Genomic DNA, 23,074 nt, shown 5'->3' with positions numbered 1-23,074 from the left:
AGTTAAACAGAAGCAATGTGCTCTGGTTAATCAGAAAGCAGGAGCTCAGGAATCAAGTGTGAAAGGAAGGTTGGCACCGGCCTGAGACTGCAAAAGTACAGGAGGAAGAGAATGGAGGTGGGGAGGTTGCGCTAGGAAGTGGAGGTTGGTCATGTCTAGGTGTGTTTGCTGTGACCCCTGCAGTCCTCATGCTCTGTTATTCCAGATTCATACCACAGGAAGTCAGATACAGTGATGGCCACAGCGTAACAGACAAATGGAGTAGTGTCCACCCTCCCCATTTATAAAGACAAGGCTGACTCCCCACATGCAAATGTACCTTCTAGCTCTAAGTTAAATCCCCTCCTGGACTGTGGGAGCTCACATCTCTCTCACAGGAGGCTGACCTCTGAGGAAGAGGAGGTGTAGCCTAGAAGATGACACTGTTGGGTCTTCTGTACCTGGTGACAGCCCTTCCTGGTGAGTGTTACCATTTCACACATGTGTCCATGAGGGGTTGTGACAACCTGTGATTGACAGAACTGTCTCTTCTTGTCTGAAGGTATCCTGTCCCAGGTACAGTTTCAGGAGTCAGGACCTGGCCTGGTGAAGCCCTCTCAATCACTGTCCCTCACCTGCTCTGTCACTGGTTACTCCATCACCAGTGGTTATGGGTGGAACTGGATCAGGCAGTCCCCAGGGAAGAAGTGGAGTGGATGGGATGCATCAATTCTGGTGGTGGCACTGACTACAACCCATCCCTGCAGAGCTGCGTCTCCATCACCAGAGAAACATCCAAGAACAAGTTCTTCCTGCAGCTGAACTCTGTGACCACTGAGGACAAGAGACACAGTGAGGAGACCTCAGCATGAGCCCAGACACAAACCTCCCTGCAGAGGAGCTCGGGACCAGCAGGGGGCGCTCAGCTCTAACTCAACCCAGGAAGTCTAAGACTTCAGAGCTGGAAAGAAAAAATCCTGGTTTTCTCTGTTTTTGCTTCTCACTCACTAAGGGCAGGGAGGCTTGGGGACTTTTTTCTCTCTGATCATGAAAACAACTGTTTTTCTAAAGTCACATTTGCTTATTTCTCACTGTTACTCTCAAGAGGCTGCACGTGGTAATATTTATTGTCTTGGTTGTGAATCTAGCCTTTATCAGTGGTGGCATCTTTGGTCTCAGGATTTTTTTTTTTTAATTTAGTGAAAACAACATTTTGAAACTCAGTTGACCTAGGCATAATATGAGTTGTCCCATTAAAAAGTGAATTCTACTTTGGATTCTCAATCCTTCTACCCTCAGATACATCTGTATATCAGAGCACTTGTCACAGAGTGTTGACATAAAAGTATTGCTGTTATGCCTCAGAAATGTGTCATACAGTGAATGGGGTCCACCCATCACTACTGCTGTATTACCAACCCTGTAATGCAGGACAAGGATTTTTTTAATTTTATAATTAATTTAATTTTACATATCAGCCATGGATTGCCCTGTCCTTCCTCCTTCCTCCCTACACCCCGCCTTCCTTGCAATCCACCACCCATTTCCACAACCTCCAAGGCAAGGACTCCCCTGGGTATTCAGCTCAGCCTGGTAGATTCAGTTCAGGCAGGTTCAGTTCCCTCCTCCCTTCACCTAGGCTGAGCAAAGTGTCCCAGCACACACCCTAGGTTCCAAAAAGCCAGCTCATGCACTAAGGATAAGTTCCGGTCCTACTGTCTGGGGGCCTCCTAAACAGTTCAAGCTAATCAACTGTCTCACTTATCCAGAGGGCCTGATCCAGTTTCATGGAGGCTCCTCAGCTATTGGTTCATAGTTCCTGTGTTTCCACTAGCTTGGCTATTTGTCCCTGTGCTTTTTCCAATCATGGTCTCAATATCTCTTGCTCATATAATCCCTCCTCTCTCTCACTGATTGGACACTGGGAGCTCCAGCTGATGCTTGGCATGGATCTCTGCATCTGCTTCCATCAGCCACTGGATGAGAGTTCTATCAAGACAGTTAGGGTGTTCTGCCATTGGATCAACAGAGTAGGTCAGCTCAGTCACTCTCTCGACCATTGCCAGTAGTCTATTGTGGTGGTATCTTTGTGTATTTCTGGGGCCCTCTCTAGCACTCTGCTTCTTCCTATTCCCATGGGGTCTTAATTTATCACAGTATCTCTTTCCTTGTTCTACCACTCTGTTCCTGATCCAGGTGGGAACTCCCCCTCCCCTAAGCTCTCTTTTCCCCGACCCTTGCCCTTCATTACCCCCACTCATGTCCAGGTTGTTCATGTAGATCTTAGCCATTTCTCTGTTGTTGTGCGATCCCTGTGTCTTTCTTAGGGTTCTCTTTACTAGGTAGCCTCCCTGGAGTTGTGAGTAGCAGTCTAGTCATCTTTGTTTTACGCCTACTATCCTCCTATGAGTGAGTACATACCATGTTTGTCTTTCTGAGCCTGGGTTACCTCACTCAGGATCATTTTTTTCTAGATCCATCCATTTGCCTGCAAACCTCATGATGTCATTGTTTTTCTCTGCTGAGTAGTACTCCATTCTGTAGATGTACCACATTTTATTTATCCATCCTTCAGTTGAAGGGCATCTAGTTTGTTTCCAGGTTCTGGCAATTACAAACAATGCTGCTATGAACACAGCTGAGCATGTGTCCTTTTGGTATGATTGATCATTCCTTGGGTTTATGCCCAACAGTGGTATAGCTGAGTCTTGCGGGAGGTTGATTCCCAATTTCCTAAGAAAGCACCATGCTGATTTCCAAAGTGGTTGTACAAGTTTGCATTCACACCAAAAGTGTAGGAGTGTTCCCCTTGCTCCACATCCTCTCCAATATAAGCTGTATTCAGTGATTTTGATCTTAGCTATTCTGATGGGTGTAAGGCGTTATCTCAGTCATTTTGATTTGCATTTCCCTGATGACTAAGGGTGTTGAGCAATTTCTGAGTGGTTTTCCAGCCATTTGAGCTTCTTCTGTTGAGAATTTTCTGTTTAGCTCTATAGCCCATTTCTTAATTGTACTGTTGGGCATTTTAATGTCTAATTTGTTGAGTTCTTTATATATTCTGGATATCAGTCCTCTGTCAGATGTGGGGTTGGTGAAGATTGTTTCCCATTCTGTAGGCTGTCGTTTTGTCTTGTTAACCGTGTCCTTTGCTTTATAAAAGCTTCTCAGTTTCAAGAGGTCCCATTGATTGATTGTTTCTCTCAGTGTCTGTGGTACTGGTGTTATATTTAGGAAGTGATCTCCTATGCTAATGTGTTCAAGGCTACTTCCTACTTTATCTTCTATCAGGTTCAGAGTAACTAGATTTATATTGAGGTCTTTGCTCTACTTGGACTTAAGTGTTGTGCACAGTGACAAATATGGATCTATCTGCAGCCTTTAACATGTTGACATCCATTTACGCCAGCACCATTTGTTGAAGATGCTTTCTTTTTTCCATGGTACAGTTTGGCCTTTGTTGTCAAAAATTATATGTTCATAGGTGTGCGGATTAATGTCAGGGTCTTCAATTAGATTTCATTGGTCCAAATGTTGGTTTTTATGCTAGTACGAAGCAGTTTTTATTATGGTAGGTTTATAGTAGAGCTTGAAGTCAGGGATCCTGATGCCTCCAGAGGTTGTTTTATTGTACAGGATTATTTGGCTATCCTGGGTTTTTTGTTTTTCCATATGAAGTTGAGTATTGTTCTTTCTAGGTCTGAGAAGAATTGTGTTTGGATTTTGATGGGGATTACATTGAATCTGTAGATTGCTTTTCATAAAATTGCCATTTTTACTATGTCAATCCTGCCTAACCATGAGCATGGGAGATATTTCCATTTTCTGACATCTTCAATTTCTTTTTTCAGGGACTTAGAGTTTTTATAATATAGGTCCTTCACTTGCTTATTTAGAGTCACGCCACGGTATTTTATATCATTTGTGGCTATTGTAAAAGGTGATGGACTCTGATTTCCTTCTCAGCCTGTTTGTCCATTGTATATAGCAGGGCTACTGATTTTTTTTGTTAATCTTGTATTGTGCTACTTTGCTGAAGGTGTTTATAAGCTGTATGAGTTCCTTGGTCAAATTTTTGTGGTCACATATACGTACTATCATATCATCTGCAAATAGTGAAAGCTTGACTTCTTCCTTTCCAATTTGTATCTCCTTGATTTCCTTAGGTTGTCTTTTTGCTCTGGCTAGAACTTCAAGTACTATATTGAATTAATATGGGAGATTGGACAGCCTTGTCTTGTTCCTGATTTTAGTGGAATCGCTTTGAGTTTCTCTCCATTTAAATTGATGTTGGCTCTTGGCTTGCTGTAAATTACATTTATTATGTTTAGGTATGTCCCCTGTATTCCTGATCTCTCCAAGACCTTTATTATGAAGGGGTGTTGAATTTTGTCAAATGCCTTTTCAGCAACTAGTGAGATGATCATGTGTTTTTTTTTTCTTTCAGTTTGTTTATATGGTGTATTGCATTGATAGACTTTGGTATGTTGATTCACCCTTGCATCCCTGGGATGAAGACTATTTGATCATGGTGGATAATTGTTTTGATGTGTTCTTGGAATCTGTTTGCCAGTATTTTATTGGTATTTTTGCATCAATGTTCATGAGGGAGATTGGTCTGTAGTTCTCTTTCTTCATTGCATCTTTGTTTGGCATGGGAATCAGGGTAATTGTAGTCTCATAGAAGGAGTTTGGTAATGTTCCTTCTGCTTCTATTGTGTGGAACAATTTAAAGAGCATTGGTATTAACTCCTCTTTGAAGATCTGGTAGAATTCTGCGCTGAAACCATCTGGTACTGGGCTTTTTTGGTTGGGAAACTTTTAATGACTGATTCTATTTCCTTAGGGTTTATTGGACTATTTAAATAGTTTATCTGGTCTTGATTTAATTTAGGTATGTGGTACCTATCCAGAAAATTATCCATTTCTTTTAGATTTTCCATTTTGTGGAGTAGAGGTTTTTGAAGTATGACCTGATGATTCTCTGTATTTCCTCAATGTTAGTTGTTATGTCTCCCTTTTCATTTCTGATTTTGCTAATTTGGATGCTCTCTCTCTCTGCCTTTTGATTAGATTGGATAAGGGTTTGTCTATCTTGTTGATTTTCACAAAGTACCAACTCTTTGTTTCATTGATTTTTTTTTGTATTGTTCTTTTTGTTTCTATTTTATTGATTTCAGTTCTCAATTTGATTATTTCCTGGCATCTGTTTCTTCTGGGTGAGTTTGCTTATTCTTTTTCTAGAGCTTTCAGGTATGCTGTTAAGTCACTAGTGTGAGATTTCTCCAACTTCTTTATATGGGCATTTAGTGCTATGAATTTCCCTCTTAGCACCGCTTTCATAGTGTCCCATAAGTTTGGGAATGTTGGACATTCATTTTCATTGATCTCTAGGAAGTCTTTAATTTCTTTCTGTATTTCTTCCTTGACCCATTGGTGATTTAGGTGAGCATTATTCAGTTTCTATGAGAGTATAGGCTTTCTGTAATTTTTGTTGTTGTTGTAATCTAACTTTAAACCATGATAGAACTCAGGAGGTGATTCCAATTGTTTTGTATCTGTTGAGATTTGCTTTCTGACCAAGTATGTGGTTAATTTTAGAGGAGGTTCCATGGGGTGCTGAAAAGAAGGTATATTCTTTTTTTTTTTTTTAGGATGGAATGTTCTGTAGATAACGATTAAGTCCATTTGAGTCATAACATCAGTTAAGTCCTTTATTTCTCTGTTAAGTTTCAATTTGGGAGATCTGTCCAGTGGTGAAAGTGGGGGGTTGAAGTCTCCCACTATTAATGTGTGGGTTTTTATATGTGGTTTAAGCTTTAGTAATGTTTCTTTTACATATGTGGGTGCCCTTGTGTTTGGGGCATAAATGTTCAGAATTGAAACTTCATCTTGGTGGATCTTTCCTGTGATGAGTATGTAATGCCCTTCATGATCTCTTTTGATTGATTTTAGTTTTAAGTTTATTTTACTGGATATTAAGATGGCTACACCAGCTTGCTTCTTAAGACCATTTGATTGAAAAGTCTTTTCCCAGCCTTTTATTCTTAGGTAGTGTCTATATTTGAATTTGAGGTGTGTTTCTTGTATGCAGCAGAAAGATGGGTTGCACTTTCACATTCATTCTGTTAGCCTGTGTCTTTCTATAGGTGAATTAACTTCATTGATACTAAGGGATATTAATGACCAGTGATTGTTCATTCCTGTTATCTTTTGGTGGTAGTGTGTGTGCACCCCTTCTTTGGGGTTTACTGCTGTGGTATTATCTATTGCCTGTGTTGTTGTGGGTGTATCTGACTTACTTAGGTTGGAATTTTCCTTCTAGTGCTTTCTGTAGGGCTTGATTTGTGCATAAGTATTGTTTAAATCTGTTTTTGTCTTGGAATGTTTTGTTTACTCTGTCTATGATGATTGAAAGTTTTGCTGGGTATTTTAGTCTGGGCTGACATCCATGTTCTCTTAGTGTCTGCATTACATCTGTCTAGGTCCTTCTGGCTTTCAAAGTTTCCATTGAGAAATAGGGTGTTATTCTAATGAGTTTGCCTTTATGTCACTTGGCCTTTTTCCTTAGCTGCTCTTAATATTCTTTCTTTATTCTGTATGTTTAGCTGCTTAATTATTGTGTGGCAATGGGATTTTTTTTGGGTGGTCTAGTCTGTTTGGTGTTTTATAGGCTTCTTTTATCTTCCTAAGCAATTCCTTATTTAAGTTGGGAAAGTTTTCTTTTATGATCTTATTGAATATATTTTCTGAGTTTTTGAGTTGGTATTATTCTCCTTCCTCTATCCCTATTATTTGTAGGTTTGGTCTTTTCATGGTGTCCAAGATTTTTTGGACATTTTGTGTTATGAATTTTTTGGCATTGGTATTTTCTTTGACTGATGAATCTATTTCCTCTGTGGTGTCCTCCACACAGGAGATCCTCTCTTCCATCTCTTGTATTCTGTTGGTTATGCTTGTATCTGTGTTTCTTGTTCATCTACTCAGGTTTTCTATTTCCAGAATTCCCTCTGTTTGTGTCTTCTTCATTGTTTCTATTTACCTTTTCAGGTGTTGAACTGTTTCCATCACCTGTTTCATTGCTTTTTCATGGTTTTCTTTAAGGGATTTATTGTTTTCTTTCACTTTTTAATTTGTTTTTTCCTCTAGTTCTTCATAGAATCCTTCCCATTTTTTGTTTGACTTTTTCTCATTTTCTTTATTGATTTCCTCCACTTTTTTGTTTATCTTTTTCTCAATTTCATTTTTCATTTTTTTCTTGAAAGGCATCTACCATCTTCATGATGCTCTTCTTAAGGTTGCTTTCTTCTCCTTCTTCCACCTTGTGATGTTCAGGTCTTGCTGTTGGAGGAGGGCTAGGTTCTGGTGATACTGTATTGCTCTTTATGTTGTTGTATGTACTTCTACCTTGACGTCCGCCCATTTCCTCATCTAATAGGTATGAGGAGTCTATGTCTGAGTGAGTTGCTCTTTGTTCACTCTGTGTTTGCTATGTCTGTGTCTCAGGGGGCCCTTCTGGGTCTAATCTTAGCTTTTGGTCTGATTGGAGCAGGCAGCTTCCTTGTCTCAGCGAGCTGCTCTTGGGTTCCCTGAAGCTAGTTGATTCTGTGACTCAATGATTCATTCTTAGTCTTATCAGAGCTCTTGGTCCAGTAAGAGCTGAAAGATTCTGTGTTTCAGAAAGCCTTTCTTAGTCCAATGAGAGGTGGTGGATTCTAATTCTCAGAAAGCCACTCTTGGTCTAATGAGGGCTGTCTCCTGTGTTTACAATTGGTCCAATGACGGCTCTTTGTCCAATGAGAGCTCTCTTTCCCTGGGCTGGGTGGAAGCTCTCTGTGCCAGATGGGAGCTCTCTGGGCCTAATGGGAGCTCTGGGCTGGATGAGAGCTGGGGTTGGTCTCCAAGCCTCATGAAGTGGTGGGGGGTCTCAGGCAGATGGGTATGGAGGCAGGGCATGTAGATTGCAGGTCCACAAGGCGGGGGGTGCTGGAGAAGGGGAACCTTCCTTTAAGGAACCAACCTGAAAGCGCCCTGCCCAGTGGTTGGCAACTGGGGCCTAGTTGGGTGGGTCTTCCCCAGGAATGGCTGGGTCCCAGGGATGGGATGTAGGGGCAGGCCTCCCTGGCTATGAACCCAGTCACTGACCTCTGGGCTGGATGTGAACTCTGGGATAGATGGGAGGTGGTGGTTGGTCTCCACAGGGCAAGGATTTTATGAGGTCAACTGTGCATGGTTCTGGTCTAAGGACTTTGCTTTAAGGTGGTTATTCACTCCCAAATTTGTGATTATTTGTACAAAAAATACACCGTTTTGCATTTTGATTAAAAACATATTAAACAAATATGCATGTACTTACAATGATAATTCCTACTTTTTAAATGTGTCAGTGAAGAAATCACTTGTAACAGAGCAAAGAACTATAAGTTATGTGTGCAGATACACTTGTGCCTGCATCATCTGTGTTTGGCTGTGATTGGTGATCTCATCCTACAGAGTTTTATGAAAATGGAAACCTAAGCCAAGTGTAGACACTAAAACACAGTGCCTCATCCAAGGGATAAAATCAAATTAGAAGATAGGTGACCTTATAGCATATGCTCCCTATTTGGTTAAAAAGATTGACACACAGTTCTGTGATGCTCTTTTTTTCAAATTATGAATGAGCACTAGGGAAATTCTAGGCAAACCCAAGATGAGACATAATGTGTGAAAATATCCCGGAAACTCTCAGAATCACAAAGAAGTTGGCACGGTGTGCATGGTGGTGGGAGTCCCTAAAATCCTGCACTGCACAGCTGTCTGTATGGTGTTAGGACCTGGTTTCCCTACGGCCACCCACAGCCCAAAGATCAGGCATAAAGAAAAAGGGACTCAAATATGAGATTTCCAGAGATGAAGAAGTAGATGGACATCCAGCCAGGCTAGCCAGGACTCAGAGATCTTCCTCTATTGTAAGGAATCTCTAATAATGGCCATGCCTCCAACTAAACAGTGCCAAGTTTTCCTGGGAGGAAGTCACAGTCTGGAGGATGGAGGAAAGAGAGGAGGCCACCTTCATGTTCACAGAGCAATGTCTGGATGTCATGATCCACATCATTTCTGATTTTTCTGGGAGTGGGTTAAGAAGGTAGGTATGAAGAAAATTTCCCTGAGGTTCATGCTGCTCATTCTTCTGGTCAACACCAGAGAAATCACCATGTCTAGGCAGGAAAATTGACCTGTACTCTGTTCCCCTTTTATATCATCTGGTGACTCCCCCAAGAAGAACAGAACCAGCACCCAGTATTAGACTGAAAGCTGATCCCTTATCTTTACACAGGAGTATCCATCAAAGTACATGTGTTCTGGACTTGCTTTTCCGCCTGATGGCTATTCCCTACAGTGAATGTCATAGCCTTTAAGGAGAAGAAACTGGGCATGTAGCCCTAGTTTTTTTATGATTGATAATGCACTGTCATCAATTCTCAGATGCACTGCCCTGGGATGTTTTGCACAAATCAGGTCTGGCCTCATGAAAACCTTCCTGACTCTGTCATTCATCTCTACTGTCTGGTTTCTATGTAACAAATCATCGCATTCACTGGGTCTAACAGCACACAAGAAATGGATAGAATACACTGGTATGATACTATGGACTATTGGAGACACAGTTTGTAATGGGGACTTCCAGCAGCAGTATCAGTAGGGATAACTCCAATATCGAGGTTTCCTTAAATCTGCACTGTCTACCATGTCTGACGGTGCCAGCAACATGGGAGGAGACTTCAGTGTGAACACAAACACAAACCCCACTACAGAGGAGATCTGGGAAAAACAAAGGCACTTAAGAAGTGAGTGGCCTACTCAGAACTTCTAACTGCCCCTCACATCATAGGCAGTTCTGAAATGCCACCATGTGCTTCCTTACAAAGAAGTGTATGTCTGTTTATATTTTACAATATGTGGTTTCCCCTTCCTGTTCAAAAAAATCTTCTAGTGACCCTTGGATATGTCATAGTCTATGAGAATTTCTATTTGCTTAATTTCTAATAAGCATATCATTATTTCACCATGGTTCATCTAAGAGATCCATTTGCCACCTGCCTTCAGGTGAAATAAACATAAACACAAGAATAAAACTTTCCATGTTTTCCACAAAGGTCTATAATTTTAAGACTTGGTGATAATGGGCTTAGTTGGAAATCACAGGAAAATTTAAATAATCTAAAATAATTTCAATTTATTTCCTATGGTAGGAAATAGAAGCAAGATCTTTCCTGAGTGAATGCTATTACTGCAGATAGATGGGAAAACAAGATGTGTCCTGTTTCCTGTTTCCAATGTGTTAATGCTCCAATAGAGTAGAGGTAATTAAATTTTTTCAATCAATGCGTATTAGAAACTTGAATCCTTGTAATGATTAATTCGCAACCCAATGTCCCATGTAATGATTTCTTTGAAGATGGTTCTTATACACTCAGCTTGTGAAAAAGTCTAAGGGACCATTGTGCACATGTCAACTGATGTCATCTACTGTCTGTCCTAACTCTATTCCATTGGCAACAGATTTTTCCTTATCACAGTTTTCTGCTTTCTGGTGTTTCCTTGTTAATGTTGGCTTCATGCTTAATGCAATGGAACTCTTTGTTGCTTCTGAACCTAGGGAAATTGAAATGTTTTACCTGTGAATTAGAGAAGTATCACTGGGAGAAGTGATGGGTTTTTTTTGTTAGTTCATTTGGGTTACAGATTTCAGTTATCTGTAAAATGAAGGAGAGTCTCCTTGTGCAGACCTCAACTTTGTCTAGCTTCTATTATATTAACAGGTTATCTTAAGATAGTTTGGGAAACGAACAGACTACACTATATGGATTTACCGAGATCAAGATCTACACAACTCATTGAATAGCACAATATGAAGATAAAAACCAAGGGGTCCATGGTCTGTTTTCAAATGGCAGTGTGAAGGTCAGCCCACATGGCAGCTAGTGATCTATGATGACCATAGTGGACTTGCATGTTGATCACACTCTGGACACAAGGAATGGTTAGATAAACCTCTCAATATTCTCCAGGTATACTTAAGAAAAGAAATAAATATATGAACAATGAACAATATTTAATGAATGTGAAATTAACTTTTTTCATAGGATTTGGGCAAAAAAAAATAATTCAACAATGCTATGAATCCAGTTGTTACTAACCTTGTAAGCACCAGCAGTTACTTAGTGAGTCAGGATTTCCTGACTATGGTCGGTGAGAACTGAATTTAACTAGGCCAGGATGGATAGGCCACAGCAAGAATAATGCTGTGACAAGTTTATTGTGTCCAGTCAGACTTTCAAGACTCTTATGAAAAACAGCAGTTTCTAGGATCATTACAATGGTACAAAACAGGATACTATGGTGTTTGTAAGTTATATGGATATAAAATATTAATACTTATGGCCAATATTCTTATCAAGCTTCTATATGATTTGAAGAATTCTAGGAAACATTGAGGAACAGAGATGGGCCTGAAAGCTTCACCACCAGCGGACGCAGTTTAGTTCATCAAGAACTGAAAAGCACACAGTGCCCCAGGAGCTCTAACTTGGAAACCTATGACATGTGCCTCTTAAGGCAGACGAAGTACATGATCCTCTTTAAATATAGTGAGCCAAGCTAAACAAGAGGCTTCCTTTTTTCCTAGGCACAGTTATTTGGCATGTTGTAATTCTTTGTAATAATTCTATAGTACCAGTGGATAGTGTGGAAAGGATCCAAATGCTACCATGGAAGACCGTGGCATTATGAAGAATATTAATAACTATATAGGCACTTAAAATCAGTTTCTCCATATCCATTCATTATCTCCAGTAAAATTCATCCCTGTGGCTGAGCTCTCTGAACACCAAAGTAGCATGGATGTGTCACTGCTCAAGACAGACAGAGAAGCTTGAGTGTAAGCCATGGCATCCCAACCTACAGGGGAGCTCAGGACCAGCAGGGGAAAAATGGAGCCAATAATCAGCAGGACAGAAGTGAGATGAGGTGTGGACTCAATAGCTTCTCTGAACACTTTTCTTAAAGTCTACTAGCTGAATATCACCTGCTGCAGTCTCCAATTTTCTATTTTTTAATCAAGACTTCAGTTTTCAAACACAGTAGAAATTCCTTGTCAAATATTGCACAGATTTTTATTTTCTTATTTATTTTTATTATGATTTATTTATTTATTTATGAGTTTTGAAAAACATGTTTTTCCATAAAATGTGTTCTGATCAATTTCTATACCCAAGTCCTTTCAGATCATTCCCATGTTCTGACCATTCAATAGATGAAATTTCTTTCTCTATATAGAAAACAAACATATAGACAAAAAGAAAAGGACTTAGAAAATAAACAAATAAAGAAAAAAGCTGGAGGAACACACACCTGCAAAGTTCTGGAAAAACAAATTTTAATTACTTGTACATTAAAAACTTTATTAATTCTCCTAATATATGAGTTTTTGAAATTTTCATGCACATTATCCTAATCACTACCATCAGCTATAAATCAGTTTTGTCAGGAAAAGGACAAAATGTCTCATGTTGGGAATCTATAGTGAAATTAGGCCTTTATTATATCCACAGAGCCTGCATAGGTCTCAGGTATAGCTACTTCCTCAGAGAGGATTAAGATTTTGACCTCTGCATGCTGCTGTCTGACCTGAAATTCCTCTACCTCCTTCTTCTCCAGTTGGGCTAGGTACTTATCTAAGAAGTACCATGACTCATAAATATGCAAAAAATGTGAATGTATGGTGGTAAATACAGAGATGTCTACACCCTACAACATCATATGATCAGTGTCCTCTCCACAGTCACTGAGCACACAAGGTCCTCACCATGAAATGGAGCTGGATCATCCTTTTGTTGATGGTAGTAGCAACAGGTAAAGAGCTCCAATGTTCCTGACTTGAGGAGGGGCCACACACTCAGGTCACTATAACATCCACTCTGCCTTTCTCTCCACAGTTGTCCACTCCTAGGTCCAGCTACAACAGCTTGGGGCTGAGCTGAGGAGGCCTGAGGCCTCAGTGAAGATGTTCTGCATGGCTTCTGGCTACATCTTCCCTGACTATTCTATGCATTGGGTGAAGCAGAGGCCTGAACAGGGTCTGCAGTGGATTGGATGAATTGGTACTTGAGATGATAATACAGGCTATGCACAGAAGTTCCAGGGAAAGACCAAGAACTGTAGAGAAGTCCTCCAGCATAGCCTACATGGATCTGAGCAGCCTGACATCTGAGGACTCTGCAGTCTATTACTGTGCAAGACACAGTGTTGTAACCCATATCCTGAATGTGTCAGAAAATCTAGAAGAATAGAAACCTGTCTTAGGACTGAAATATCAGAGAGATTGGCCTAGTTACTTGATCAGAAATAATCATTCAGAGTGTGCATTTGTCATCAGCCAGTTCTTCACAGTCCTATAGAGTATTTGTCAACATTTCAAAAGGACATCAGAGAATAAAGTAATCCCCATTCAGGATGCTCCCTATAGTACTCCATACTTTGACTATATCTTTATCAATGACCACCTCTGCTGACATGCTTCTTCCATAATGGAAAAAAATCATAAAAAATCATAAAGCTCTGGTAACTTATTACGCACACACACTCACACACACACACACTTGTGTGTGTGTGTCAACAGGTTATATAAATAAGACCCTGTGACTAGAAAACGCAATTATTTTCCCACCTGACCTGGCTGCTCTCACATACATTAGCAACCTCAGGTTGAGACTTAATTGGAATGTCTGTTTTCCTGCCAGTACGTTTATTTTCCATTTGTAATTTATTATCACAGTTCATAATTGCTCTCCTTTATCCTCTGAACCATTTCCAGCAGATCACGTGATACTCAGGAAGTGTCTTCTGAACCAATATAAATGGATAGAAATTCCTTGTCCTCCAAGGCCTAGAGCCCTCCCTCTCTCAAGTGTACAACATAAACTGTCAACACCATGATGAGCTCTCTTGTTACAAATAAACCATTGTCAGGATAGAAATGAAAGAGGGGCTTCTCTACCTGTGAATTCAGGGGACTCCTCAACAGAAAGACGAAGAATGGCATGAATGTTGGGTTTTTGTCAGATTTGAACTGCATGAATGCATGCACGTTTCATAGGGCTGACTTCTGTAAGAAAAGCCTAGATTCCTCAAGGAGTGTGAAAGCTTCCATCTTCCACAGAATTCCACCTCTTGACTTCCCTGATGTACCCCAGTCAAACAAGTTTTCTAACACAATATTTCTGACCTTTACAGGCTTGCTAAGAGATTAAAAATCTGTCTACAAACATTTCAGAAGAATACCTACACAGGAATGAGATTCATCAATTGGACACCATGTTCTGTCAAAGTAAACAGTTAGGGACACAGTCTGATATGGAATATTATTATTTTCAAATGCCATCAAGTTTATATGATCAATAACATTGCTAAATATCTTTGCTGTGAGACAACAAAAACTAAAACCAAAACAAATTAGTTACACAGAGCCTGAGGATCAGGTGCTGAGGCCAGCAAGGGTGTTTCCTGACTATACCCAGAGTTGATTCCTCTCATTTAACCACATACAAGGCTTAGGAAACGATTGTCTAGAAAAATACAAGATCTGACATGGAGAAGTTCAGTTACTTCCTAGAGTCTATGTCACTGTCCTAGGCATGCTTCAATAACAGAAATGACCCAGTTCAAAGGCCCTCTCAATCCCCATCAACGAAGTTTTTCTCACCGTAGAAAGAATTCCTCAATTGGAAAACTAGGAACTAACAATCTGGTCTCACAGAGAGGCAGTTTCAAGGCTCTTCATGATGAGACTGACCCCATTTCAGTATAAGAGTGTCATGTCCTATTGAGGGGACAGGCATGGTTAGATAGAGGGACATCAGAGAAGGGCCCCAAAGTGAAGGCTCTAGATTCCTCTCCACCTTTTAGAATCATAGACATGATTCCTTTACTACTCTGAAAATGTTTTAAAATAGTGACCTGATATGTAGGAGTGCTGCATCCAACACAGCTGACTCCAGACTAACAGTAAATATAAACAGAAAAGTGAAGGCTTTTAGGAGTTGTTCCCAGAAGACTAATAGTATATAGAATTTATTTATCATTGTTTCTCAATACTGGGTATCACACAACAGATTGTGCATGAAAGAACACTAAGCCACTCCTTTCAAATCTATTTCTTCAATTATGTATCTGGATTCAACATTCATAGACCTTTGCTAATCCTTCTGAATTATTGACATTGTTTTATACTGGTTTCAGTGCGGCAAATAAGCAGAGTGGGGTCTCTGGTCAAAAACAATAAAATAAGATGTTAAATTATATCACAAATGTGTAATAAACAATAGATACTTTTTAAATCTTTCTCTATTACTTAGTATTGTGTCTTTCCTTTGCTCTAGGCATTTATAGGTCTAATACTTCCACCATAAACTCATTATACCGAGGCAAGGGGTTGTAAAATCTATCTCAGCAGGCTTCTTATATCTCACAGAACTTATCCTTGATGTATTGGCAATGACAGAAGCAGACCATTGACACAACTCAGAGGAGCTGACAGGGAAAGGATCCATTCACAAGTTCCACACCTTGTCAGAATTTCACTGATCTGACATTATAAAGGAGCAGACAATGATCATGCAGGTTCTAATTCCAACCACAATTGCTGTGTCGTTCCTAACTCTGTTTCTCTTCCATGAGGCTCTGATCCTCAGAGGGAACTAGCAGCAGTGCTAGTGCTCCAGCAGACAATCATGAGCTGACAGTTTTGTTAATGGTCACATACACAAGAGACAGAGAAAACATTCCAAGAATGGTATAGTGTGAAACTCAGTATAAACACAGAAATGAGGATCTTCCCTGATTTGTTGGCACAACCTATAGAGATCTCTCCTAATTCTTTGAAAGGTCAAGGTGAATTTATTCTATATACAGACAGCAGGGGTCCTTTGAGAAACTTCATAGTTTATTCCTGTGATGGAAACACAACTATTACACAAATGGAATATACACTTTTTACAGTTTTCAACATTCTCATCCATCAGAGAAATACAAATTAGGAAAAAGATTCAGATTTCATCTTACTGCAGTAAGAATGACATTTACTGAGGAAACAGATGACACCAAATGTTGATGATTCAATGGAGAAACAGGAACCATAATGCATGGTTAGTGAGAGTGTGAAATGTTTCATTTCCTATGAAATTTTGTCTGTAATTTCCTCTAAAAGCTAAACATAGAAATGTCACGTGACCTAACTACATTGTTCCTGAGCAGATGCCTATGGACTCTCTACTGCAAAGATACCAGGTCATTTTTATTCAGTGTTGTCCTCTTCCCAGCATTTAAGTGCTTGAATCAGCCTAAAGGTACACCAGCTGAAGAATGGACAATAAAGATGTGGTTAAAGCTTGTCTTCTGTTCTGTGGAGGGACCTGCATGACTCCATTTTAAAGGCAGCCACCATTATGCTGTATTTTTAAAAAATAAATTTTAATTTACTGTGAGACTTGAGTTTCCTTCTGGTTCCTTGAAACAGACCTTCCCAAGCCCATGACCTTTATTTGTTTTGATAATACCCTCAACCATCCCTGACCCTACCAGTATCCTCCTAATCAAATATTGGGTGGCAACATGATGATTTTTCAGTTTTTTTGTAAATCCTTATTGCACTATTATCTCCCTTCTGTAAAATTACTCATGATCTTACTCCTTAAAATAATCCCAACAGGTGTGTTTAGGGCTGCTCTCTTTAACCTGACAAGATTCAGTCCCAGGTCAGCTCTTCTGTTCACCCCAGTAAAAATCTATCTTACTTCAAATTTGGCTCAAATTGGTAGTGGTCTTATTCTTGGCATTGGGATTAACACTATCTGGACAAGCATTTAGATTCATGCTCCTTTTCATTAAACTTGTAAGATCTCTCATGGCAGATTCAACAATCACACAGGATAGCCAATTATATTTCTAACAAAACAGTTAACATATCTAATTGCTCATGAAAGTTATGATCCCTAGCCTGTGAACAGAAATGTTGGGTGTCCTTAGTGAAGCAGTATCCTTTGAATTCATGTTCCTATTCTTGAGCCTGCTGTCAATAATGAATCATGCATGGTCAAAATTGAAAATGTAACATGAACATCAGCTACAACTCCTTTATTTATAGTGGTAACTGGTGTGCAAGATATGCTAGGTCAATGATGGTAAAAAGCTTGTGGGAGTAACCATCATTATTGGTTTTTTATGGTCCTTACAAGAAATAGAACACTACACTATACTATTTGAGTGAGCAATAATTTTAGATAAGGTAGCCAGGAACCTAGAATAAAAATAAATACTGTTCTATAAAAGAAGATTGCAATAAAATGACTCCCGATGACATTCTGCTACACTCAAATATCAGTGCTTTGCTCATCCATGATGAGAAAAGCTTCCCACTGCAGCACTTGGGAACCCATATAGAGACCCACAGACAGACAATATTCTGAGAGTGAGAGACCTAGGACATTCAGCACTATATGAGAAGTCTTCATCAAATTCCCTCAGGGTAGTGGAACACTGAAGCAGAGGAGAAAAGAATATAAGAGCCAGAGGGATTAGACCCACCAAAGAAATAAGGCCTCTAAAACAACAGGATAGTTGCACATATATATTCAAAGAGACTGAGGTTTTATGCACAGGGCCCTCATGGGTCTGCAGCAGGTGGCATCCTAGAGATGAAAGGGGAAGAAGAAACTGTGCCCATTCCTAACACAAAAGCTACCTCCAGTTGATAACCACTTGCAAATTAAAACTCACTTTTCTCTATGGGAGTCTCACTGAGCAAACCAACTACTCTTAAGCACAGGCTGGATGTGTAGCAGTAGATGGCCATCAGAATTCAAATTTCTATGCATTTTTGGAGATTCCTTGTCTCATAATATCACATGGCTTTTTATCATTTTATTATTTATTTATTATCCAAAAGTTCCTCTGCCTATATAGTACAGCTTCTAATTTAATGTTTTTATGGGCATCCACAGTATGTAAATCAGGAGGTCTCTGTATCTGCACCTGTTTCTTAGCCCTGTCTTGGTCTCTCTTCATTCTGTTTGTTTTATTTGACTGGTTCTGATGCGTTAGCTTTTGCTTGATCTCATCTTATTTTATTTTATTTTATTTTACTTTATTTTATTATTATTCACTAGAAGCCTGTTTGATTTCTAAAGAGACACAACAAGATGGGGTATCTGGATCGGAGGGCAGGTGGGAAGATTTTGGAGTTGAAGAGGAAGGAGAAACTGTAATCAGGATATAGTCTATGAGAAAAATGTATATTCAATGAAAAAAGCCTTACTATAAGTAAAGATTACTAGGAAATGAGGAAAGACAGAAGGACTCATATTGTGGTCAAAGACTTACACATGATGTAAACTGCAAGAGGAACCCCATTTGTACAAAAACCTGAAGAAGAAGAAGAAGAAGAAGAAGAAGAAGAAGAAGAAGAAGAAGAAGAAGAAGAAGAAGAAGAAGAAGAAGAAGAATGTCCTCTGTATTTTAATCATTAGTCTCTGTGGATGAGCTATCTCACACCTACTCCCATGATACTGTCACATGTCTAACCCAGGTGGTCTCTAAGCCAGGACAGTATAAACAATCAATGGGATCCCTGAGTGAGGATCATAATGTGCAGAGTTCCCAGCTTCTCCTCTCATTATGTGTTTCTTCTACATTTTACTGATTAGATAGAGCAAGAAGTATGTGTGGACCCTGTACAACAAAAATATGACAGTGTGCCAATGTTCTAGCAAACATGGAAACCCATCTCCTGGGTAGGAAAAAGGCCAACTTACTAACCAGAAAGTATCGAACTCAGGAACCATGTGTGAAAAGAAGGTTGGCCCTGACATGTGACAGAAAAATAAATACAGAAGGAAAAGAATGTAGTTGGGTAGGTTGGACTAGGACTTGGAAGTTGTTCGTGCCAAGGTGTGTTTCCTGTGATCCCTGTAGTCCTCATGCTTTCTTGCTCCATATTCACACTACAGGAAATCAGGTACATTGATGGGCACAGTGTAACAGACAAAAGGAGTGATATCTATCCTAACCATTTATAAAGACAAGGTTGACTCCCCACATGCAAATGCATTATCTAGCTCTAAGTTAAATCTTCTCCTTGACTGTGGGAGCTCACATCTCTCTCATAGGAGGCTGACCTCTGAGGAAGAGGAGGTGTAGCCTAGAAGATGACATTGTTGGGTCTTCTGTGTCTGGTGACTGCCCTTCCTGGTGAGTGTTAGTTACCATTCCATACATGTGTCCATGAGAGGTTGTGACAAACTGATTGACAGAATTATCTCTTCTTGTCTGAAGGTATCCTGTCCCAGGTACAGCTTCAGGAGTCAGGGCCTGGCCTGGTGAAGCCCTCTCAATCACTGTCCCTCACCTGCTCTGTCACTGGTTACTCCATCACCAGTGGTTCTACATGGAACTGGATCAGACAGTCCTCAGGGAAGAAGCTGGAGTGGATGGGGTACATAAATAGTGCTGGTGGCACCGTCTACAACCCATCCCTGCAGAGCCGCATCTCCATCACAAGAGAAACATCCAAGAACCAGTTCTTCCTGCAGCTGAACTCTGTGACCACTGAGGACACAGCCATATATTACTGTGCAAGAGGCACAGTGAGGAGACTTCAGCATGAGCCCAGACACAAACCTCCCTGCAGAGGAGCTCTGGACCAGCAGGGGGCAATCAGCTCTTACCAAGTCCAGGAATTCAGAGCTGGAAGGAAAAACTGGTTTTCTCTGTTTTTGCTTCTCACTTCCTCAGGTCAGAGAGGCTTTAGGGTCATTTCTCTCTGGTTATGAAAAACTGTGTTTTTTTCCCTAAAGTCACATTTGCCTGTTTCTCACTATTGCTCTCAAGATGCTGTATGTGGTAATATATTCTGTCCCTTTGGTTGTGAATATCTCCTTTACCAGCTGAGCCTCTGGTCTTAGGAAATTTTTTAAAATGAAAACATCTTTGTGAACCTGACCTTGGCATTGCATTAATTGTCCAAATTGGAAATAAATTCTACTTTGGTTTCTCCATACCTTTCACCCTCAGATACATCTATATGTCAGAGAACTTCTAGATTATTGACACAAAGCATTTGCTATTATGCATAAGAGTATGTAATGGATTTAAATGGGGTCCATGCATCACTGCAGCTCTATTACCAAACCTGTAGTACAGAGCAGGTCAACTGTGAATGGCTGAGGTACAATGACTCTGCTCTAAGAGTTCTACTCACTCCCAATGTTGGGATATTTTGTACAAAAATACATACATTTTCATTGTGGTTCAAAACATCTTATTAAACAAATACTCATGTGTTTATACTGATAATTATGAGTTTTAAATATGCCAGTGAAGAATCCACCTGTGATATAGAAAAGAACTATAAGTTATATGTGCAGATACACCTGAGCCTGCACCATTACCATTTAATCTGTGATTTGTGATCTCCTCCTATGGAGTTTCAAGGGAATGGAAACTGAATCCCAGTGCCAACACTAAAACACACTGCCTCATCCAAGTGATAAAACAAAATCAGCAAAGTAAATAGACTTAGAGCATGTGCCCTCTCTTCAGTTAACAAGTTTGACATTCAGTTCTGTGATGTTTGTCTAGTTCTGAATGACCACTAGGGAAATTCTAGATGAACCACAGATGAGATATAATGTGTAAAAATATCCCTGAACTCTCAGAATTCCAAAGATGCTCTCACATTGTCCATAGTGGTCAGCGTCCCTACAATCCTGCACTGCACAGCAATCTCTCCATTGTGCATACATGTTTTCTGTATGGCCACCCACAACCAAAAGAACAGGCATAAAGAACCAGGGACTCAAATACGAGATTTCCGGAGATGAAGAAGTAGATGGTCATCTAACCAGGTCAGCCAGGACTCACAGACTGTCCTCCATTGGAAGGATTCTCTAATGACGGCCATGCTTCCAACTAAAAGGTGCAAAGTGATGGGAGGAAGTCACAGCCTGGAGGATGAACAAAGGAGAGGAGGTCATCTTCATGTTCACTGATATGTCTAGATGGCAGGATCCACATCATTCCTGAGTTGTCTGGGAGTTGATTAAGAAGGCAGAGAATCAAGAAAGTATCCCGGAGATCTGTACCTCTAGTTCTTCTAGTCAACAGCAGGTAAATCACCCTGTCTGGGAGGGACAATTGACCTTTTATGTGCTCCAGCAACTGCACCATGAAGAATAACACCCAGATTTCAGACTGACAGCTGAGCCCTGCCTGAGGTGCCCTCCTCTGCTTTACACAGGAATTTCCATCAAATATGTGTGTCCTGGAACTGCTTTTCTGCCTGGTGACTGTTCCCTACCATGAGTGTCACAGCATATAAGGAAAGGAAACTGGGCATGTAGCCCATAGTTTGCGTTTATGATTGATGGTGGTGTTCACTATTCCCAGGTACACTGTCCTAGATGTAACTGTAGGAATCATGTTTGTCCTCATAAAATCTTTGCAGACCCTGTCACTGGCATCTACTCTCTGGATTCTATGTAAACAGCCATCATATTCACTGGGTCATCACATTCACAGCACCCAAGAAATCCTTAGAGTATGCTGGCACCATACCATGGAGTACTGGAGACACAGTTTGTAACTGGGTTTTCTACTCCAGCATCTGTATCAGTTGGCATACAATCGATAAACAAGTTTCCTTAAATCTGCACAGTCTGCTATGTCTCACTGTGCCAGAAACAATGGAGGAGTCTTCAGTGTGAACTCAGACATCAATCTCCCTACAGGGGAGCTTGGAACAACAGTGGCACTTAACAACTACAGAAGCTACTCAGAACTACTAGATGCCCCGCACATCATAGTCAGTTCTGAACTTCCACCACGGGCTTCCTCAGGGACAAAATTGTAAATGAATTCTAATTGGTCTTCATAATAAAAACCCAGAGTCAGATATAGAGGTAAATGCTGAAAGATCAGAGACACAAAGGAGCAACCATCCAGAGTCAACTCTTACATCACCAACTCCTCAGCCAATAGAGAGCAAGCTCCAGTCTCTGCCTGCCTTATATTCCTCTCTCTGCCCAGCCATATCACTATCAGATTCTTTCTTCCATGGGCTGGGATTAAAGGTGTGTGCCACCACGGCCAGGCCTCTATGGTTAACTAGTGAGTAGCTCTGCCCTCTGACCTCCAGGCAAACTTTGTTTGTTAGAGCACAAAGTATCACCACAAAAAGCATATGTCTATTTACATTTTAGAATATGTGGTTTCCCCTTCCTGTTCATAAAAATCTTCTAGAGACCCTTTAATATGTCCTAGTCTATGACAATTGCTATTGGCTTAATTTCTAATAAGCATATCATTATTTTGCCATGGTGCATCTCAGATATCCATTTGCAGCATACTATTGGATTTAAAAACATAAAAATAATTTTTTTCATGTTTTTCAAAAGGTCTGTAATTTTAAGACTTGGTGAGGATAGGTTCAGTTGGATATCACAGGAAAATATAAACAAATGAAAAATCTTTCAATTTATTTCCTCTCCTAGGGAATAATATACAGATCTTCCTTGAATGAATGTTATTATCATAGACAGAGGTGGGGAAGATATCTACTCTTACAGCTTTCAATATGTTAATGCTGTAATAGGATAGAGGTAATCAACATTTTCTCACATAATGCTCATAAGAAACCTGCATCCTTGTAAAGATTACTTTCTGCCCCATTGTTACATAAAATATTTTTTTTTTTGAAAATGGTTCTTATCCCCTCAGCTTGTGGAAAAGTCTGAGTGACCATTGTGCAAATGTCAGCTAATGTCATCTATGGTCTCTGTTCTAACTCTTCCCTTGGCAACAGAGTTCCTTATCATAGTTTGCAGCTTCTTTCTGCTGTTTTCTTGTTACCATTGACCCCATGATTACTGCAATGGAACTCTGTTTTGTTACTGAAGGTAGGAACCCTGCAATGTTTCACCTGAGAGTTAGACAAGCATCACTGGGAGAAGTGATGTTTGGTGCTGGCTCAGTTGTGCTACAGATTTTAGGAATCTGTAAA

At 40.1% G+C, this 23,074-nt stretch overlaps 1 gene segment (V, D, J or C); it reads left to right on the top strand.

Moving 5' to 3' along the window:
• The first annotated feature begins 361 nt into the window (after positions 1–361).
• On the top strand, positions 362–21,925 carry LOC114685201. The segment is given in 3 exon segments: positions 362–459; positions 19,351–19,809; positions 21,804–21,925. Coding segments are annotated over 3 exon segments (624 nt in total).
• The last annotated feature ends 1,149 nt before the right edge of the window (positions 21,926–23,074 follow it).

This window comes from Peromyscus leucopus, chromosome 14 (genome assembly GCF_004664715.2).
Source record: "Peromyscus leucopus breed LL Stock chromosome 14, UCI_PerLeu_2.1, whole genome shotgun sequence".
NCBI classification, from domain to species: domain Eukaryota; kingdom Metazoa; phylum Chordata; class Mammalia; order Rodentia; family Cricetidae; genus Peromyscus; species Peromyscus leucopus.
The sequence above is the reverse complement of the archived record's forward strand: the minus strand, read 5'-3'. Positions and strand labels throughout refer to the sequence as shown.